Source organism: Neomonachus schauinslandi, chromosome 5 (assembly GCF_002201575.2).
Source record: "Neomonachus schauinslandi chromosome 5, ASM220157v2, whole genome shotgun sequence".
Classification (NCBI taxonomy): Eukaryota; Metazoa; Chordata; class Mammalia; order Carnivora; family Phocidae; genus Neomonachus; species Neomonachus schauinslandi.
In genome coordinates, this window is record NC_058407.1 from 136,233,318 (window position 1) to 136,254,374 (window position 21,057).

General features: G+C 52.9%; 1 protein-coding gene across 1 annotated transcript in view; it reads left to right on the forward strand.

The window, feature by feature from the left end:
* ADARB2 (adenosine deaminase RNA specific B2 (inactive)) overlaps window positions 1-21,057 on the forward strand; it is a 128,148-nt gene that overhangs the window by 91,167 nt on the left and 15,924 nt on the right. The window contains exons 8-9 of the mRNA XM_021690906.1: window positions 6,767-6,935; window positions 20,730-20,911. Coding sequence (XP_021546581.1) covers window positions 6,767-6,935; window positions 20,730-20,911 — 351 coding nt within the window. The remainder of the gene's footprint in view (window positions 1-6,766; window positions 6,936-20,729; window positions 20,912-21,057) is intronic.

Below are 21,057 nucleotides of genomic sequence, written 5' to 3' on the forward strand. Positions count from 1 at the left end.
TGTGCACCACACACATGCACACATACGTGCACACACATGCACACACACGCAGACCCGTCCCAGAAGCATGTGTGCATACAACACATACCGTGCATGCGTGTGCACCACACACATGCACACACATGCACACACATGCAGATCCGCCCCAGAAGCATGTGTGCATACAACACATACCGTGCATGCATGTGCACCACACACACACACACACACACATGTACGCACAAACACACACGCAGACCCATCCCAGAAGCAGCACCAAGCAAACCATCTGAGTTAGGCAGTGAAACCGAGCATGTATATAATGCGGGGTCTGGTCCCAGTGAAGATGCTGACTCATCCCAGGAAACCTACAGCAGATGAGACACATGCAGGGAAGGTTTATTTTTGGCCTCTGATTCCCCCCCCATGGAAGGCCGCATTTGTGTTCTAATTACCAGTGGAAGGAAAGGGAAGCACTTTCTGAACCCCTGCTGCTCCAGGCACTGATGAGGTAAAGAAGGTGCAGGGAAAACAGCCCTTTTAAAAATCCTACATGTAGTTAACTTAGTCTATTTCTCTAACACGGTTGCAGCCTGGCCCAGAAAAATCCATCCTCCTTCCTGCCACCTTTGCTCCAAGACCACGGCTCTCCCCTCTGGAGTAACGTTTTCCTTACTGTCTTCCTCTGCGGCTGCTGGGGTGGATTATAACCAGGAGGCATTTCTTCCTCACAATCTGGGGGCTGGACGTCCCAGATCCAGACGCCCGGTCTGGTGAGAGCCACAGCCTGGTTCTTGGGCAGCGTCTTCTGTGCCCTCACTGGGGGAAGGGGCGAGGGGGGCTCCCTGGCGTCTCCTTCACAAGAGCATGAATCTCATCGGGGGACCCCACCCCCTGACACGGTCCCCTTGGGGTTGGGGCTTCAACACGGGAGTTTTTGAGGGACACAAACACTCGGTCCATAGCCACACCCTGTGGAAAGTAAGTGGCAGAATCAAATCAAATTGAGAGTCAAGGGAAGGGCACCCATTAACTACCAGGGGCCTTTCAGGGAGCTGCCCCAGGAGAGAGGGAAGGCTGGGACAGCCTGGCAGGTGACGGCAGGTGCATCCGCCCTCAAGGGTCACGCAGGGCATTCCTTCACCGTCACGTAGTCTCAGAAAGAGAAGGAAGGAGAAACAACATGAAACGGATTCATTTTTCTTGGAGTGTTCATCAGGCTGAATCTACAAGAACCAACTCCCATATGAAATTGTGAAATGTGGTCCATTAGACAGCTGCTTAGAACTGTCTTTCCATTTTCTCTCGGAAGACTGGGCATCATGAAGACCCGGCCCAGGAGGCCTCAGGTCTGGGAGGAAAGGTCTGGCAGAACATTTGGGGCCAGCCCTAATTTACCTCATTTACCGGCTTCCTCCTGAGGACAGGATGGCTGAGTGAGGACGGCCTGAGCCCCGCCGCGTCTCCAGAGGGGCAGTTCTGGCTCATTGGGCCCGCGCCTCTGTGCATCCGGCACCCACGGCGGCCTCCCTGGCCCCCGATTCCAACTTGCAAGGCCAGTGGTTTAGAAAAACACACAAACACATCCTCAGATGCACCCTGGGGGCTCACTTCCCGACACAGATGTCTTTTATTTCATGGTGCTTTTAAGAAGTGGCAGGTGCTGCTAGGGCAAACAAAATAAAGTGTCTTCCTCCCATTTTTACTGCAGCTATGCCAGGCAAAGTGACATGCTGCTCCCAGGTTATTTAGCCTGCTGTCCCTGGCACCCAGGAGGGGGCTCTCGGCGAGTCTGTACTCGGACTCACCTCCGGGAGCCACACACCACCTCCCCTTATTCGCCAGTAAGGGTAAGAACACCACACTGCCCTCTGCGTGGAGGGCCTCCCAGAGAACCTGTGTGTTCTTCACGGGCCCAGGAGGGCTTGGATACTCAGGAATGATTCCCGCTTTAGAGAGAAGGCACTGCCACCGAGGGGGGCTCTGTGTGTCACGCCCCCCCCCCCATGGTACAGGTCTTTGCTTTGGAAGGATGGCACATGGGGGGACTAGGACCTCTGCTCCCCCAGGAAGCACAGGCCTGTGGGCCCGTCTGCTCCCAGAGGTCAGGGCGTCTGCGTCCTCCAAGTAACCTTGGAGAAACCCTGCCTGCCTGCCACAAGCCTGGCTCCACGCTCCTAAATGGAGCTCCCAGAACGCAGCCCCAAAGGTCCACAGAGGCAGGTCCATCCCTGCAGCCAGCAGGCGCCCCAGTGTGGGAGCCACGACCTCCCCGGGTCCTGCACACCACCCAGCACAGCCCCTGCGGGGTGCCCATTGTGTCCGCTCCTCTGTTCTCAGCCTCCTCCGCTCTGCACAGCCCACGTGCGCCACGGCTCTGCTCTCCACCCCCCCACACACACAAGGACACCCGTGCGAAGAAGCACACCCTCCACAGGCGTGTGATGCAGCAGATCTGTAGTCAGGCCTCCGACAGACTGCATGCAGCGGAGAAAGGAGATCCCGTGCAGGGGTCTAGACCATCCCTACAGCCCGCGTCACACACCGCAGGGAACAGGATCTGACCTGGCGTTTCTAAGAGCAAACGCCTGACCGCCCACCAGCCGCGGAGAGACAGTGGCCGTCCACCAGGGACCTCTGGCCCCAGCTGTCCCGGCGCTCGAAAGGCTCCCCGACTTCCCTGACCCCACACTCCCTACAGCCCGGTCCGTGTCTAAGAGACCACAGAGCACGGTGCTGTGAACCGGCCTCACCTCCCTCGGATGCCTGTGGCTCAAGAAATTCTAAATTCCCCCGCTTTATTTGTTTCCTCAAAAATATTCATCTAGATAGATAGTAGTTCTTCCTCCCTGGAGTCTTTCACAATGAAATCAAAACCAATTGGTCTGAGAAGTTGGGGGGTGTTGCCCATCAGCAGGCGAGCGCTCCACTGGGCTGTCTCCGAACATGCCTCATCTATCAGGATCCACCAGGAAGTCTCCACAGACGCAGTTCCCTGCTGCCTGCTCTGCCAGAGACTCTGATGTGTTCAGGGTACACTGGGCCACTCTTAAAACTTCCCCAGTGATTCTGAGAATCTGATATGTTTCAAGCTACCGGATTCAAAACCCCCCAAACAGTCTCCTGCCCAGATTGGGTGTGTATCTCCTGGCAGGATAGCAGGAGTCTGGTCTGGTGTCTGCAGGACCAGGCAGGCTCAGGGGGCAGGTGTACAAGGCTCTTACCGGGGGGGACGAGCCTGTGCCATGAAGGTCCTTGGTCTTGCCGACCAGAAGCGGCCCCATTCATTCCGGGAGGCTGGACCGACAAGGATGATGCCACGTCCTGAGTGGCTCTGGGCAGGCCTGGGCTGGCCCCAGACTGCTCTGAGGGGAACCTCCATGGAAGAGAGCCCTGACAAGACTCAGGGCACGTCACTGTGGCTGAACAACCACTGTCCTCCTTCTGACTCACCAGCATCCTTAACGCAAATGCCACTTTCGTGGTGTGTCTTTGAAACAACCTGGGAAATTCAGTTCTTACTGCCATTTTCCAAGATTTAACAGTGTAGTTAAAATTCTCCCCTCTACCTTCCCCCACGTGCCACGAGAAGGAGCATATGATGTCATAGCTTACGAGCGCGTGCTAAATGCCTCCTACATTCTAGGCCAACTCCGTTCATTGTGCATTAGGGAAGTTCAAGAGATTGGACCAGAACCACAAAGCCAAGTCTGAAGCACGCGTCCTGACAGCCCCGTCTTCAGGTCTGCCTACTGAGTCCCTGATGCTGGCACAGGATGCGAAGGCCTGTGCACGGCGGGAGCAGGTGTCCAGACGGCCTCCAAGCTCCCACCACCACCGCCGCCACCGCCGCCGCCGCCACCACGTCCCACAGGACGCACGGGACGGATGCTGTAGACGTCATGACAGGAAACAGCGGGGCGCATCACAGGTGTTCCCTGCGGGGTGCACACACCTTCTGAAGACGGTCTGGAAATTAAAAGTTTATCTGGTGCTCAGACAGACTGTCTTCCGTTCTGAGGCCTTTCCTCCCGTTCCCGGCTCTCCTTCCCTACAGCAATCGTGGCAGCCACGTATCACTCCTCAGACACAGCTGTGCTCCCTCGGTGGACACCAGCAATTGCCGTTTTTGTCCACCCGCTTCTGATTCTGTCCTAAAAACAAAATATTCACCTGAACAACCCTGTAAAGCATATGACCACCCTTCCTGTCTCTTCACACCTGTCTTCAAAGGTCTCAGACTGATAAACACTACAATGATGAGTCTGGGGACATGGAATACTAGCAGATTAGAATATTCTCCTGGATTTGGGAGGATTTATATGCACTCGGCATATTTCAATGTCTCAGACCCACTGCAGCTTGTGTGGACTCAGTCCTCTGCGGCCTCTGGCTGGACCGGTGTTTGTGCTGCTTCAAGTGCCAACTTCAGCTCCCTCCCACCTCTCACAATTAGGCAAGGAAGAGCCGAGGACATGGGCTCTACCGATCACCAGCACTCAGAACACCGCCCCCACCGGACTGATCACGCTCATCAGGGAGCATGCTAAGGAAGGCAGCCTGAGATGTAGCACCTCCAAAAATAAACAAGTTTCAGGAGCGCCTCATGCACCTGGCTCTTCAGGCAAAATTAATCCACCTGAAAACTTTGAGTTAACTCCTACAGACCAGTTGTTAATTCAAGCCAGGACTCCCTGTTGTCATGGAGTCTACTTCATGGAAAGTTAGTTGTGCAGAAGCAGTGGGTAGGAATTTAGAAAAGCCTTACAAGGTAACAGGCAACTTCCAGGTCTGAAAAATGACATGATAGTTGAAGCACCAGGAGAACAAAAAGGATGCCATAATTAATAGAAACAGAGGGCAAAACGTACCACAGTCCCCGAGAAAATATCCCCCACATAGAACGGCAAGTCCCTGACACTGGCAAACTGTGGAAACTGAGGTGTATTGGTCCTCCACTCTCCCAGTGCTGAGGTTGATGAGACCAGTAAGACCCCACCTGGACAGTGTAAAAAGTCGGGTCCAATCAAAGGTTTATTCAAAGGTTTTTGAGTCATATGAACTATTTTATGTTCATTGTATCATCTTCACCATCATCACCATCACCATCATCACCATCTTCACCACCATCATCATCACCACCACCCTCATCACCATCATCACCACCATCACCATCATCACCACCATCACCATCATCACCACAATCACCATCATCACCGTCATCACCACCAGCATCACCATCATCACCAGCACCATCAACATCATCATCTTCATCATTATTGTCACCATCGTCCTCAATGACCATCATCATCATCACCACCATCGTCATTGTCATCATCTGAATCCTGGTGCCATTCAAAGCTATAGAGATTTGCACTCTCACCATCACCATCATGGAGCATCTCTGGCTGTGCATACCCAGGTTCAGTCTCTCATCTCGGTTCTTCCTTCTATGGATGACTCACAAATCAGTCAAAATTGGATCTCATCAAGCACCTGGTTGGTGAGGATCAAAAAGCAACCTGAACCCTTTTACAAGTTTACGTTCGGCAAGGAGTACAACAATCTTTCTCCCTAAGACATGGACGTTAGGGACTACAGAAATGTAGTAAAAGAACTTCAGCTCCTAGAAACAAAGAAAATATACTGTCAATTGTTGTGAAATCTGTAAAAGAAGGTGCACATATAAATCCACGTTATTATTTGATGCCTTCAGTAAGGATAAATAAGGCAGAAATCCTATTTCCACAACTTCAAAACTTAAATAGAAACCTTTTAAAGAAAGTATCTTTAGTATCCATCTATGTCAGCATACGTATGTAAATGCTGGAATCACTATATTAAATAACATTTGTATGCAAAGCACTTAACCATTTCCATTTTCCAATATAATCCAGACTTAACGTGCAGAACTCTTTTAAAGAAAGAAAGGATAAAGATAATCTTCCCTTTGTTCATGCTAGTTCTCCAAATAACTGTAGGGTGTGGGGTGCGCGCGCACACGCTGAGGGGGCTCTGGGAAGGAAAGCAGGAGTATATGGGACGAAGGCATGAGGGGCCCACAAGGACCAGTTCAAAGGCTGTGTCTTGTTGTTCGTCCTATAGACCCTGGTGGGAGCGGATGCCCTGCTGACTGTGCATGTCTGACCTCATCCGTCCCCACAGCCCAGGAGGCAGGCACCATTATTAGCCCTAGTTTAGGGTGCAACACCCGTGTCACAGCGGTTGTGAGTGACCTTTCCGAGGTCATGGAGCTAGAAAACAATATAGCCAGGATGAAAATCTCGACTGGGGTCTACAGACCACGGCCCTCAGGCCAGACCCCACCCACGGCCCTTCCAGACGGTCCAGGAACTATCTTTAGATGGCTGAGAGAGGTGCAAAGAGCAGTATCTCCCAGCGCGTGGAAGGCATGGGACTCACATCTCAGCGTCCGCGAATACAGGGTTTAGAGCGCAGCCACGCTCGCTCGTGGGGCTGTCTGTGCAGCCGTGCGCTCTGGCAGCGGCGACAGAGGCCACGTGACCACGGAGCCTCAGACACTGCCTGCCGGGCCCTTCCGGAGAAGTGGGGGGGCTGGTCTAGAGGGGGCGCTCTGGAGCGCAGCCCTGCAGCAGCCCCTGCCCTCCGCTGGGGCACTCATCTGTGCTTCCCCAGCCCAGCAGTTGTCCACGTGCCGCCGGGGCCCCTGGAGATGTTTCTGGGCACCTGCCCTCCTCCTGCACGGCTCCAGGTGGGGACTCACGTGTCTGCACCAGCAGGCTCACGGCCACCTCTTATCTCCTAGTGAACAGCAGGAAGCACATCGTCAGGAAGCTCCGCGGGCACCTGCGCACGAAGATCGAGTCTGGGGAAGGGACCGTCCCCGTCCGGGGCCCTAGCGCGGTACAGACGTGGGACGGCGTCCTGCTGGGTGAGCAGCTCGTCACCATGTCCTGCACGGACAAGATCGCCAGGTAACAGCCCCCTTGCTCGCCTCCGCCCAAGTGGCCTGGCGGGGCTGAGTGAGGGCGGGATGGGGAAGGCGTTGTGGGGGGGCTCGTCCTAGTTCGCGGGCCACACTCTCCACTTCACCAGCTCCACTGAGCACAGGCCGGCTGCTCCTATGGAAGAGCGGGCCTCGGTCACATCGGATGTCCAGCACCACCAACCTGGCCCACTGGTCCATCAGGAGCCCACCGATCCTAAGCACCACCCTGGGGGCCACCCCGCTCCTTTGGGCAACTCTCCAGGGACCCTCACCTCTCAGATGTGGGGTGCCCCCGTCAGACCTCTTCCTGTTCCCTAAAGTCTGATGGGCCTTCCAGGAAACATGTCCACCTGTGCCGTCAGCCGGGTGCAAGTCCTCCCCACGCCGTAAGAGAATCTCTTCTTAGAAGGAACCTCAAAAGCCCCCCCTTGAAGGGTCTCGGTGGGGAGCCGGCAGGAGGACGAGGGATTTGCAAAAAGGCATGCGGGTGCCCCTCAAAGGCACCTTCTCTTCAGGGAGAGGCCCCCTTGCTCACGACCCCACCACCACCCCGTTCCCCTGCTCCCCCAGATGCGCCAGCCCCACTGGGGAGCATTCCTGTCACTTAGGTCTGGAAACCGTCCAGGGCCCCTGGTGAGCAGGAGTTTGCCCCAACACAGCCGTACACGGCTCCAAACCCACCCTGAGGGCGCCAATAATAACACGCTGGCCGTGGAAAGCTTTGTTGAGAGTGAGTCAGAACTTCTTCTGGACCCTCGGATTCATGCATTAATCTGTAATCTATAAACTAAAACCCCCACCCCACCCCTACTTCCAGCCACATTGCTGCCCCCAAGATCCTCGGCCTGGAAGGGCTTGGGGTTGGAACTCGCCGGAGATGAGGGGACAGGAGGGCGAGGTTAAGGCGGGAGGGACGCTGAGACTCAAGCGGAGTCAGAGTCTGTCCGGGGGATGGACCTGGAGGCCAGGCGGGGTGCAGAGGGCAGGGTGTCCCCACGGGGCCAGGTAAGGTGCACCCTCCCAGGCGTGGTTCCCCGGCACGTGGACTCCCGTGAGGCGGGACTGTCTGCCCATTTTTTGCGCAAACGGCACCTCCCCTGCCCTGCAGGTGTTTACTGCCCGGCAGGTGTTTGCTGCCCGGCCTCCCTCACTAGCGAGATGCCGCGTTCTCCCCAGGAGGCCGAGCGCGGGGCCGTCAGGGGCAGGCAGAGCAAGGGCAGGGTCGGGGCCCCAGGCCACCGCAGGCCCCACACATGGGGTCCCTGCCTCCTTAGGCTTGTCGGGCTCAGGGGCAAACCGAGTGCTCCCAGGGACTCGGCAAACAGCTGCAGGAGCAGCGGGGCTGTTCGCCTCCCTGGCTACGGCTGCCCGGGCCTGCAGCGGCAACAGGCCGGCCTAATGACGCTAACTCAAAGCACTGATTTCTGCATCAAAGAGAAAGGCCCAGACTCATCAAGCAGCTCATCTTTCAGAAGAAGATGCATCCCTCCTTTTTAATATTCTCATCTATTCACGAAGCAAGAAAAAAGGGGCAATTTTCACCTAAGGGAGATTCTCTTGATGCCCGAAGATCACATTGGGTTTCTAAATTAACTCTGAGTCCCTAGAAAAATGAAGTGAATTCATGCTGTAGCACTGAGATTTCATTGTCTGTGGGACCTTACACGTCAACAGACAGCAAATTAAACACGGGATACGGACCCCACGCGACGCTTGTTGTGGGCAGGTGTGCACCAAAGTCAGTCACAAAATCTGGAGGAACAAAAGTCCACCTTGCATCTCTCCAGGGGTCTCAAACGGTATCCTGGTTGAGAACGATTCTAGACAGGCTTTGAGGAAGACGGGGCATGTGTGGGGACTGCCCTGGCTCGGGGCAGGCCGGAAGGACAGCTCTCTCTCCCTGGGCTGACGGGGGAGGTAAAGGACTCCAGCCCCACGGGCAGCCTCTCTCCATGCACCGAGCTCTGGTCCCCACGTCTGGCGGTGGGGCCCCCGAGAGCCACGCAGGGCTGCCCTCATTCACTCCTCCAATCCCTCATCCCACTTCCTCCTGCCCCCGTCCCCGTCTTCTCTCTGAGCACAGAGATGTGGGAGTTACGTCCTCCTCCCAAGAGCCGGGAGGTGCTGGAGGACCCCCTCGGCTCCCCAATCCCCGCACGGCTGCTGGAGCCAGCTCAGCCATGAGAGCCCACTGTCGTCAGGCCATTCGGAAAGCAGACTGCTAAACGCAGTTGTTATTAAGAGTCAAATAACGTACACTAAATTATATTAAAAATAAAGGCAAGAAATACTCAAAACCCACCTCTTCCTGACTATTGCACTATTATGTTTGGTCTTGTGTCGTATGCGAGAGGTACACGAGAGGCTGAGCCACTGCAGGCCCGGCCCCAAATCTGTGCTCTGGGCCCTCACACCAGCCCCGCGAAACTGGCCGCAGGGATGGTGTTTACAGCACGGAAGTCGGCCGACGCTACAAATCCAGGCCTTTGTACCGGCACACGTCAGAGTCACACGGGTCAAGTCCCTGAGACTAGAAGTGACGTGTGTGTCGTCTCACTAGGGATGAAGCGAGCCCACGAGGGCAGGAGCCCAAACGGGCGTGTGTGTGGAGGCGGGAGGCGCGCAGACCAGGCCACTCCCCCCACTGCGCCCCGTGGCGGTGTCCCACCCTCCCCGTCCCACCACGACAGGGACAGCCGCCTCGCATCCACCCCCGCCCGCGGCTCTCACCTTCCTCTGAGCCTCCAGCCTCGTCTCCCTCTTGTTCCAGCATCTGCTGGCCCGAAACCGAACACGCGGTCATCACACGGCTGGTCTCCTCACCTTATAAAGGAAACCCCTAAACCCAGCATCCCTCCACCGGGGCTTCCATGCTTCCTTTCTAACCCAGATTCCCTGGGGTAACTATGTGTGCTCACCCCCGGCCACCGCCGAGGGCATCTGGCTTCCACCCACCCCGCTCGGGCGAGCTCATCCCCACAGAGGCCGACCTGTCACCCGTGGGTCCCATGGGGCTGCCCACTCTTCCTGCTCACCCTGTCTGCCCCCCGACCTGGGGAGCCACACCGCAGCGGTGCTCGCAGGAGAAACAGGCAGAGAGGCGGGCGGGTGGACGGAGACACCCTGGCATCTGTGCGGGGACGCTTGTGAGGCAGGCGGAAGCAGGTGACGGGTGCCGGCAGGGGCTGCTGAGGACAGTTGTTAGTGAATATCCAGAAACTCATGGCAGTCACTGCGGGAAGAAGGCAGGGAAGACACGGGGCCGTCCCGGACTCGCTGACCATCCCCCTGATGAGGCGCCACACACTCAGCTTCTGTGCCCCCCACGTGGCACACACAGGGGCGTCCCACCGGCGAGCAGGAAATGCTGGGCGAACGGAACCTGCTCTGCGGCCACGGCGTCACACGTGGGGGGGCACAGCACAGGGGCCCCAGTGGGACCCAGAAACTGAAGGCCTGCCTCCTTCCAACGACCTGCAGAGACGGCTTGGCGGACACAGATGCAGCCTCTGCCAGGCCCTCACTCTGCCCTCGGCGCCAAAGCTAAGGCCTATCTGTGCCGCCCGTAAACCGTAGGGAGGCGTCCGAGCCAACTCTCGCTACGGGCTCTCTTCCCAAGGGACCACCCAAGGGTCTTATCCCAGATGCTGCTGGGACCCACAAGCCACGTCCACGTGAACTTTCTCTATGAACAGATGCAGTTTTATTTGAGCAGCTGACCTCACGACATCTAGCGCATGTGACTTTTATGTATTTAGATGAAAATAAATGAATAAACTTGTATCTTTAATTAAGGTAGAGAAAGCGCATCCATGAGACAAATTTGTACTTCTCTTTGCAAATCCCCCTCGATATCCATGAATAATGAAGGGGATCGGGCTCTATCCAAAGATCTGAACAATCAACACAGCTCCATTATTTCCCTCCCAGAGATCAAAAGCAATACACAGGTGTCACTTTTTGGATCAATGACACCCACGCAATATAAATTAGAGCACCACAGACGTTCTGAGTACGATTTCATGAATAACAATTGGTATCATTTTACAATGTCAGTGGTGAGATGGTGTAAAGACAGGTTTCCAGCAAAACATGTTACAGAAAGCTTGACATTTTTACAGTGGTTTAAAATGAGCCATAAAACATCGTGAACAAACTTCCTGGATTCCAGCCATGGGATAATTCCTCACATTTCCTTCGTATCCTTCCAGTTCCTCTTCTCGGCCCTCCGGCCTCGGCGTCCGGCATCCCCCGTCCCCCGCGGCGCTGAGGCAGCAGTGGGTCCGTCCATGGGGAGCAGGGAGCCGGGCGAAAGACTGCGGCAGTCAGGGACGCCCCCTGAAGACAAGTGCCTCACTACAAAGGTCAATCCCTTCAACAGCCAGTGGTACAGTGTCTTCCAGGAGAGCTTCTGTCTCTCTAGGAACCATGAGAGGAATGCAGTGCTCTCATCACAAGAGAGGCTCAGCCCTCACGCAGAGGTGGGAGATCTCCAGTACTGCTCTCTCGCCCCAGGCCACTTTCCTCCCCCATGAGGAGGATTCGGGGCTGTCACCCAGCCTGGTCCCCCACCCACCTGAAACACCATCTCAGCAGCCCCCTCTGGGATCCGAGGCTCTGTGACAGGTGGAAGTGCTCACAGGACCCTGCCCTGCGTCACCTTGAGACGGCCCACCTGTCTGCACGAATCGTGGGCACACCCCGGGCCCTCTCCGAGATTCCGGAACACACTGCCGGGCTTGGCAGACGCCCACAGACGTGACACTCACATAGCCACTCTGAGACATGAAGGGGCATTCAGCGGACACCCAGAAGCAACGGACCTAAGTCCAGCCATGTGACAGGACAACAGACTCGGGAGCGCGGGAGGCTCTCCACCAGCACCTGTCAGTGGCGCTGCTCTGCAGAGAAGAGAACGGGAGAGGGAGGCCGGGCCAGCAGGTGCCTGTGCCTGACAGGACTGCGAGGCCCCTCTGCCCACAGTCAGGAGGGTAACTGGGGCAGTGCAGGGTGGCACCGGGTACACTTGGAGAGTGAGCAGAAAGCACAGGCTGGGTGGCTGGCTAGACCAGACGCGGGACACAGAGAGCACAGACAGAGGCCCCAGCTACAGAGGCAGACCTGGTTTCCTAAGTAAGTCGAGGGGACTGTCCAAGGTGAACCGGCAGCTGCCGGCTTGGCAACGTCACTGTCATTAAACTCCTGTCAAAGGTGTGGGACCTGCAGCTTGAGAAGCCTGTGCTCTGGGAGGCGCGCTGCCCGAGTTAGCCCAGCTTTCCAAGTCAGCGTACTTGAAGGCTTCGTTCAGAACGCGGGTGGCTCCCTCCACTGCCTGACCGAGGTCATGCTCGGCTCCGTTTGGAAGCAGCGCCTGGGGCGTCCTGGGCAGTGGGAGGTCAGAGGTGCCCAAAGCCGGGAAGCCAAACAGAGCATCCTGCATCACAGAGAGCTCTTTGCTGCCTGTGGATGGGAAAAGACACCCCAGAGCCTCAGAGTGGGGACACGCGGGCTAAATTTTTTCTCCCTAAAAATAATTTTGGCATTAAACATAGCACAAAACAAAATCTGGTCTCTTTTGTTAGGAACAGAGTCCTCAGTCACCAGGAAAATTCTTAGGTCATCAAAGTCTTTTGAAAGTGAAGTCATTTCTCTGTAGGTTCTGCAGAAACCTGTCTTGAAGATAAAAGCCAATCCTGGTGGTCCAGCCGGGGAGAGTCAGTCCCTTGTGGGTGAACTGGCCTTGCACCGAAAACCAAACCAAACTGCGAGGTTCCCCACGGTGGGCGACCCGGGATGCCCCAATGCCATGGCTCTGCCGCCTCCAGACGCAGGCGGCAATTGAGCAAGAATCAAGAGACCAACCAGTCCCGCCCCTCCCACCGAAGAAGAGCTCAGAGAGTGCAGTCGTGCGGATGGGGGTTCCCCCATTCCTGCAGGATACAAGATACGAGAAAAAGGTGGAAAGCAGAAAAGAAACAACTAGCGATACCCCAGCAGTGACAGACAACAGCGGCCGGCCACCATCTGCTCCTCCCATACTCAGACCTCACTGGGTGGCGGCACGCTTGCAATCCCTACGGCACGCGGTGCGCGGCACCTTCAGGGCCCGTGGAGCTCAGGTCTTGGAGCAATCCATCTGCACGGTCCCCTGCTGCTGGGCATCCAAGATGTTCCCACCTGAGCTACTGTGAATGGTGGACCCCATGATGTCCTCACACAAAAGCTTTGAACCCAGATGTGCTCCCCTACGTGGGTCACAGAGCCCACCCATGGTAGAGGGTAAATGAGACAGGGTGGGATCTCTCAATGGGCCACAGCAGATGCACCGGGCCCCCGAAATGGTATGTCCATGTCCTCACCGCCAGATCCTGCAAAAATGCCCTTACGTGTGGGCGCTCAGCTAAGCATGAAGGAGGATTCCAGTTGGCTCCGAATGCAGCCACGTGTATCCTTGTAAGAGAGAGAGGGGATCCGGGGACAAGGAGGTGACTACATGCCAAGGAACACCAGGGAAGGCCAGCCAGCAGCCACCCGAAGATCAGAGAAAGGCCTGGTCCAGCTTTCCCAGAGCCTCCGGACAAAGCACAGTCCTGCCCACACCTTGACCTCAGACTCTGGTCTCCGGGACCTTGAGAAAATTCGTGACTATCATTTCAAGCCCCCGTTTTGTGGTGTGTGCCGTCGTGGCCCCAGGAGACCAGTACAACCAGGTAAGAGGTGGTGCTCGCTTAGCCCAACTTGTGTGGTCTTTGGAAAATTACAGAACCAGATAAAGTCATAGTAAAATCAATTCCCACAACGCAACCACCAATATCTCCCTGGTGAAGACTGAGCGTCAGGACAGAGATGGAGCCATTTCATGGCGTCCGTGACAGTCGACCTTCAGCACCACAAACTGAGTGCACCAAAGAGCACTCCGATATTTCTTCAGAAAGATGAAACAGAGCAGATGCACCACTCCGTGAGACAAGGAGGGGCCAGCCACTAACAGCACTGTCCTGGCGCACTTTCCCGAATACGGGACCTGCATTTCCCACTGTGGGACGCCCGTCCCCATGCTCTCCCACGGGCGAACGCAGTCTCCTGGAAGGAGGGGAAACCAAAGCAGTGCTCTCTGCCTTTGCCTCTAAGAATCAAATTTGAGTCACACATAAAAATCTAAATCTTCTGGAACTAATGTTCCTTTAGATATGGTTTCTAATTTTAAGTACCTGAGCTTGATTATTGATTGCAATGTGTCTTTAAATGAACAGACTAAAACTTTCTCCATAAAGATGAACTGTAAAAAATTATAGCTCTTCTCCAGGGAGTAAGGCACTGCCTGACTTGTAAACTTGGATTTCAGACGGTGAAGAGTGACTTTCTCCTTCTGACTGCAGCCATGGGCTGCGACTCTCACCTCTCCGCCACCAGCCCCCCGATCTACTGTGGTCGTCCTGTGTTTGAATGTTACCAGCTCTATGGAACTCAAGTGAAAGTGTTGCTCATTTTTCCATTCTCGAAATACAGGTCCTTTTAAAACAGGTCCTTCCAGGATGCTCATCCAAGGATGGTGTAATAATCCTGCTATGCTTCCTGTACCAAAGACTACACCCAGTCTTACAGACTCTCCAGTGATAAAATCAGTAACACGTATCCAGTACAAAAAGAGTGGCAACAGTCAACGACACTCTGTACCTGGCGCCTCATTGCTTGTACCTAAAGCAACACAGATCTGCATAGTGCCCTGCTGTCCAGCCCCGGACTCTGCAAACGGCTGGGAAGCTCAGTTTCTGCAAAACCATCTGGAGGTCTGGTGGGCCCCACAGGAGATGATACATTGGTCCACGGAAAGCAAAGAGGTTGGTGAAGTGGCCACGTGAGGCAAGGCCACAGACATCTCATGAATGGTACGGTGTCAGCAGGACGTGGTGGGGGTCCAATGACAGGACCGAGGGGAAGGAGACCGTGTCTGGGGACTTAAGAAGAGATGGTCTGGAGTGCAGGTCTGGGCAGAAAGAGCCCGCGGGGCACACACAGTGGCCGGAGCTTTACCTTACGGTTTCCATCTTCACCAAAGGAATGAAAGGCGTTCCCTAGAGTAACTTTGTGTGATGTTTGTCCCCCAGGAACCAAGAGGCCAAATGCAGCCCCTCTCAGGAGAGCCATGGGGCCGAGAGCTCTGAAAGTCAGCCAGAGCCTGGAGCTGGCGATGGGGGGACCTCCACCCACGCACCCTAGAAACGGCAGCCCCCACGTGCAGGACGCGGACCGTTACACTGTAACAGTCTGTCAGGGGCAGATGCAACCAGAAATGTCGGGCCAAGAGAGGACACTTCCCAGGTAGGCTTCGAAGAACAGAGATGAGACAGTGTGTTAAGCGGAAGTAATTTCTTTCAGCTGAAAATACCCAGCAGTGGCAGGACATCATCCTGACCCCAACCCAACCGCCAGGGCACCTGTGCCCCCAGCTTCTGTAGTCACTACCAACGTCCAGGGGACTATGATCGCCATGACATACACGGACGTCCCGAAGAGTTACCAGTAGCCAAAGGTCACCTCAGAGAAGGCAGTGGATTCCACGACAGTCATCCACTGTATATAACAACCGTCCCAAAATGTAGTGGCCTGAAACAAACCACATGTTCTGTATGCACACCTTCCATGTGTGCGGGTTTGATCAGGCATCTCATTTAAGCTCCGCACGGCATCCGCTCAGGCAGCCCCTGGGACCGGGGGCCACTTTCTGGATGGCACGCTCACACGGCTGGCCAGTTGGGTGTCGACTGTCAGCTAGGAGCTCAGCCAAGCCGTGCACTGAGACCGGGTTCCCCTTCATGGACTGCTTGGCTGGGATCCCAAACGAGGTGGCAGCGTGAGCGAGGGTAGGGGGACAGCACACGTGGTTTCCACGGCAATGGTGAGCACCCCACCTCGACTGGCCCATGGCCTCTGAGGCGAGCGAGCAGAGGGGGCCAGCAGGAGAGCAGTCAGGAGAGAGAGAGGTGCGGACGAAGAAGGTGACCGTGCCCCCCATGGTCAGGCAGGCTGCGGGCGGCCGTATCCACACTCTTCCACAAACAGACCGTAATTTATTTAACCAAAACCTAGTAAGAGGCCATTAGATGATTTCAGGCTTTTCATTTTGTTTTGCTTGCTTTGCAACAGCAAATAATTCTCTAGTGACTCTGCTTGTCCATATATCCCCCCATTTTACTGAGAGTATATCTTTCAGTATCTCACTCAGTAAAATTACTGAGTAAAAGGGTTAATGGTCTGGTCCTTCTCTTTTGTTTGGAGGGCCCCCATCAGCAGACTGGAAATGGGATGGGCCATTTGTGCGGGAATGTCTCTGACTTGGCATGATTACCCATCTTGGTCAAAAGGTGGGAGAAGAAGGTTTGAGACTGGGGATAGGGGAGGCTATGCAGGGGGGAGGTATCAACCCCCAGACCGGTAGGAGATTAAATCCTCTCCTGCAGACCTTTGAAATGACTGCAGAAGCAGATACTACTATTATGACCACACACTCAGCATGGAGACCCACCATTCTAAGTTTAGCAGCATGAGAATCACCTGGAAGGCTTGTTGAAACTCCCTCTGCCAACCCTACGTTTCTGACTCAGTAGGTGTGAGGTGGGGCCCAGAGTGTGCATCTCTATCAAGTCTCAGGTGATGCAGATACAGCTGGTCCAGGCACCACACTTTGAGGACCACTGCTGTAGACTGTTGTCCAGGGTAGCAGCAAAGTGGTCAAAGGGAACACAGCTAACTGGTGTCAGGACTGGGATTTGACTTGAGTTTCGGACTCCAAAATCTGTGCCGACTGCCTTACAGCAGAAGGTTCTCACCCTGGCTCACATCAGAATCATTTGCGGCATTGGAAAGGTGGGTGCCGGGCTGCACCCTGGACCCATGACATCAGAGTCTGGGGGGACTTGGCACCAAAAGATTCTCAGAGCCCCCCACATGAGCCCAATGTGCACCAAAGCTGGAAACCACTCCTAGGCTGCAACGCTGGAGTCATTCTGGCAGAATGGGGAACACCGGGTCTCTATCATGCCTCCTGCCCCCCAGTTTGGACTTCACAGATGGAGCAGAGTCTGGGGATTTTTCCCAGTTGGGTATGGCTATACTTTCAGATAATGGGCAAATTTTCCTACAGATGAAGAAAAAAGTGAAGTAAGTATGTATCCCCACCCACTTTATGGAGATGTAACTGACATAGAGTATTATGTAAGTTTGTGTAGAAAGTGTTGCTGATACATTTACATATTGCAACATGATTACCACCGAAGCTTTAGCTCACACCACCAGCAGGTCACATAGTTACCATTTCTTTTTTGTGGTGAGAACCTTCAAGATCTACTCCTAGCAATTTTCAAGTATATAATAATTATTAAATATAGTCTCCATGCTATAATTTGATACCCAAACTAATCTTTCTTATAACTGAAAATTCGTATGCTTTAGCCAACATCTCCCTAGTTCCCCCACGCCCTTCAGCCCCTGGTAACCACTCTACTACTCTGTTTCTATGAGTTCAGCTTTTCTATATTTCACTTAGAAGTGAGATCATACAGTATTTGTCTTTCTCTGTCTGACTTATTTCACTTAGGATAATACCTTCAAGATTCATCCAAGTTATCACAAATGTAAGACCTGATTCCAGGTCTTACATTCAAGTCTTTAATCCATTTCAAGTTTATTTTTGTGTATGGTGTGAGAAAAAGGTCCAGTTTCATTCTTCTGCATATGGCTGTCCAGTTTTCCCAACACCATTTGTTGAAGAGACTGTCCTTGCCCCATTGTATATTCTTAGATCCTTTATTGTACATTAATTGACCATATAAGCATGGGTTTGTTTCTGGGCTCTATTCTGTTCCATTGATCTAGGTGTCTGTTTCTATGCCAAGTAAGTATATATTTTGATGGCACTTGAAGACTGTACCATAGACTTCACTGTAATTTAGGAGAGTTACATCACCCTGAAGGGCCACATCAAGGTGGCAAAAACAATAAGCAAGAACCCCAACTGTCCAAAACATATAATGGGAATCACTATCCCTGTCTTATGTGCCAGGGGCACACTGGTAGTGGCCATCTGAGGTAGGGCTCACCCTGTGACTATTTCTGCTCATCCTTAGAGGCCAAGATTCAAACTGAGCAAGGATACTGCATCTCTTGGTTAAAGAAAGGCAGCTTTTCTCCAAGATCTCTCCTCCACTTATCTTTGGTATTTCTGTGATTGACAGACAGAAGTATATTTATTAAGGGATTATCTATATTGAAAACCAGACATGGGATTTTTTTTTTCTCTGTCAACATTGCAGAAATATCAGCTGTTTGAACAAAAGGAGAGGTATTTCCATTCAATCCCAAACACTGAAAATTCCCCAGTTTATATTCAGGAAGACATTTGGTTTTATTGATCATGTTAGCTGAATAAGTTTAAACTCCTATAGCCAGACAAGGAGAAGGTTGATTTTCTCTTTATTATAAAGGTTATTAAGAGGAAGCCAGATATAGAAGTTATTTGTTTTTAGACAATCCCACAGAATCAGAACCACTCAAATACGTTCCAGAAGTTTTGTTCAAAGCCAACACCTGAATGGCCTAAAGAACAGCGCTGTCTCTTCTGGGAATACTAATTTTATTGTTCAAGACTTGGCATACTTCGGGCGAGTGCTTTGTTATCGATGCGGGAAATGTCCATTTCTCTGCTTTTAAGTCACACTTCACTAATGGTCAGAGATAGAACAGACGCACCTGGGCTGCCTGCACCACAGAGCCCTTGGCCACTGACGGTAACTTAGCATCGTCCCTGCAGACTGACTGCGTCCGTGACTTTCGCTGCAAGAGCACCTGTGTTCATCCACACGTGCAAACACAAGGAAGCCTGCATGTCTGCCAGTAATCAAGTGTGCACTTAAAAACCAATACCAAACACTTTCATAGCGAAACAGACTTACCGCTAACTTGCTCTTTCTCTTTTTCTTGGCATAATTTCCCAGTTTCTTCAAATCCAACAAGGAGGTATCCAAAATACTACAGGAAGTGACTTTATTGGGTTTTTCCTCACTTTTTAGTACTGCCTAGAAATACTGGTCTCAGATTTAAGGGAAGGAACCCAATCCCTCAATCACCACTCAAAAACACAGGCGTTCCTTCCACAAAAAGCTCACATACCAAAAAAGTCCTCTCCGGGATTTTGTTGAAATTCTGTACTTCATCAGTGAGAAGTGAGGGACAGGCAGCCTCCTGAGCGCCCCAGTCGGCCTGTCAGCTGATACCGTCGGGTGCGAGCGAAAGTCTGGGTGGGGGCGTATCACCAAGTGACGGGTCCCTATAACCAGTGCGAAGTTCTTGTGTTGCTTTCAGGAAGTCCACTCCTTCAAAACTTTTTGACATTTACTTTGGTAAAATCATATATATATAAATCTCCAAAGGACAGCAGTTTCAGTCCTTTCTGAAAGAAATGAGGTGACTTATAGAAATGACCATAATTACTTTTTAAGTGAAGTTATGCAAATCTGATAGACTAAAGTAAATGTTTCATAAAACCAATGACTGTTCAAATTGTAGGACTAAATTGTTTGTATATAAATATTACCTTTTATATTCCGTTTGAGTTTTATGTAGATGAACACATTACTTTAATGACCTGCGTTTGTGGAGAGGGTAGGAGACTCGCTCTCTCGATTCTCCCCCGCCAGATGGTTGCCTTTTCTTGCATGAGATTAAAACATGTCTCCCATTCACCGCAATGCTTCTGAGGCAAATTAATATCGCCAGCTAAATTGTTTGTGTTTTCGGAATAAAATTTAAAGAGAACTTTTTAAAGCAATCGGTGTTGCCAGTTCCCAGAGCAGATTGCTCTCCAGGTAGGGCATGCTGGTTTTAAACATTCAGTAATTAATGGAAAGCATTCTGTGTTAATTGACTGCTTCAGGAAAGGGAAATATAATGGTTCCTTATTAATCATGAAAAGAAATGTACGGCATGGAAGCACCACAATGATTGCCCTAACAGCGGAGAAACGTTAATTAATGAAAAGAACAATGATGTAAGAAATTAGCTGCATAATGTTCGCTGCTGATGGAGGCTGGGTTTTAAACACGTTATTTACAGTGGAAACCACGAAATGTTGCCTCAAACAGATGGATGTAACCTTGTACCACCCAAGTTTAGGGGGAAAAACAATCTTAAAATGCTGCTGTCATCTTTGCTTGCAGAAGCAAAAACACTTGCCCAGGGCTCTATTTCTTTCAGAGAAGGACGGCCCTGTCCTTCATGTGGGATCTGGGCTTCTAAAATCAAAATCTTCCTCAGAGCAAAACAGGGTCACTTATTAATGTCATTTAATGACACAGCAGGTCATTCTAACTGCTGAGGACAAAAGAAGAAGAAAGTATTCTTCCCTAAACTGAAATAAACTCCATTTCTGATATTTCCCAGCTAACGTAAAGGAAAATTTAGATTCGTTTTGGGGACAGAGTGTCTTTTTTTTTTTTTAATTTCAAGTCCCTGCGAGAATATATAGCTTCCACTCCATCTAACAAGTCATCTTCTAGAAAAGGAAATGCAGGGCCCCCGTCAGCGGCGCGCACGGCAGTTAGGGGCTCAGAACTGGAGCTGCCCGAGCTGGCGGCCTCTCCGCTGGGTCGGGCGGCACAGCCACGGGGCGGGAAGGCAGGGACCGGGGCTGCGCACAGCCCGCCCCCAGGTGGGTGGGGAGGGAGGCCACTCGGGGGGGCCCGCCTGCGCAGGTGAGCCCCGCACTGACACCCTCTCCTTGCAGGTGGAACGTGCTGGGACTACAGGGTGCACTGCTCTGCCACTTCATTGAGCCTGTGTACCTGCACAGCATCATCGTGGGCAGTCTGCACCACACCGGCCACCTCTCCCGGGTCATGAGCCTCCGGACCGAGGACATCGGCCAGCTGCCAGCCTCGTACCGACACAACCAGCCCCTCCTCAGCGGTAAGAAAACTCCGTCCCCATAGACACACAACCAGTGCCCCCTCATCGGCCAGCCCCATGCGTCCTAACTCCGGCAGATCTTACCCATGTTGGCCGCTGGCTTAAATATTTACGATTTAGCGAGCAAAATTACAATAACACAAAAC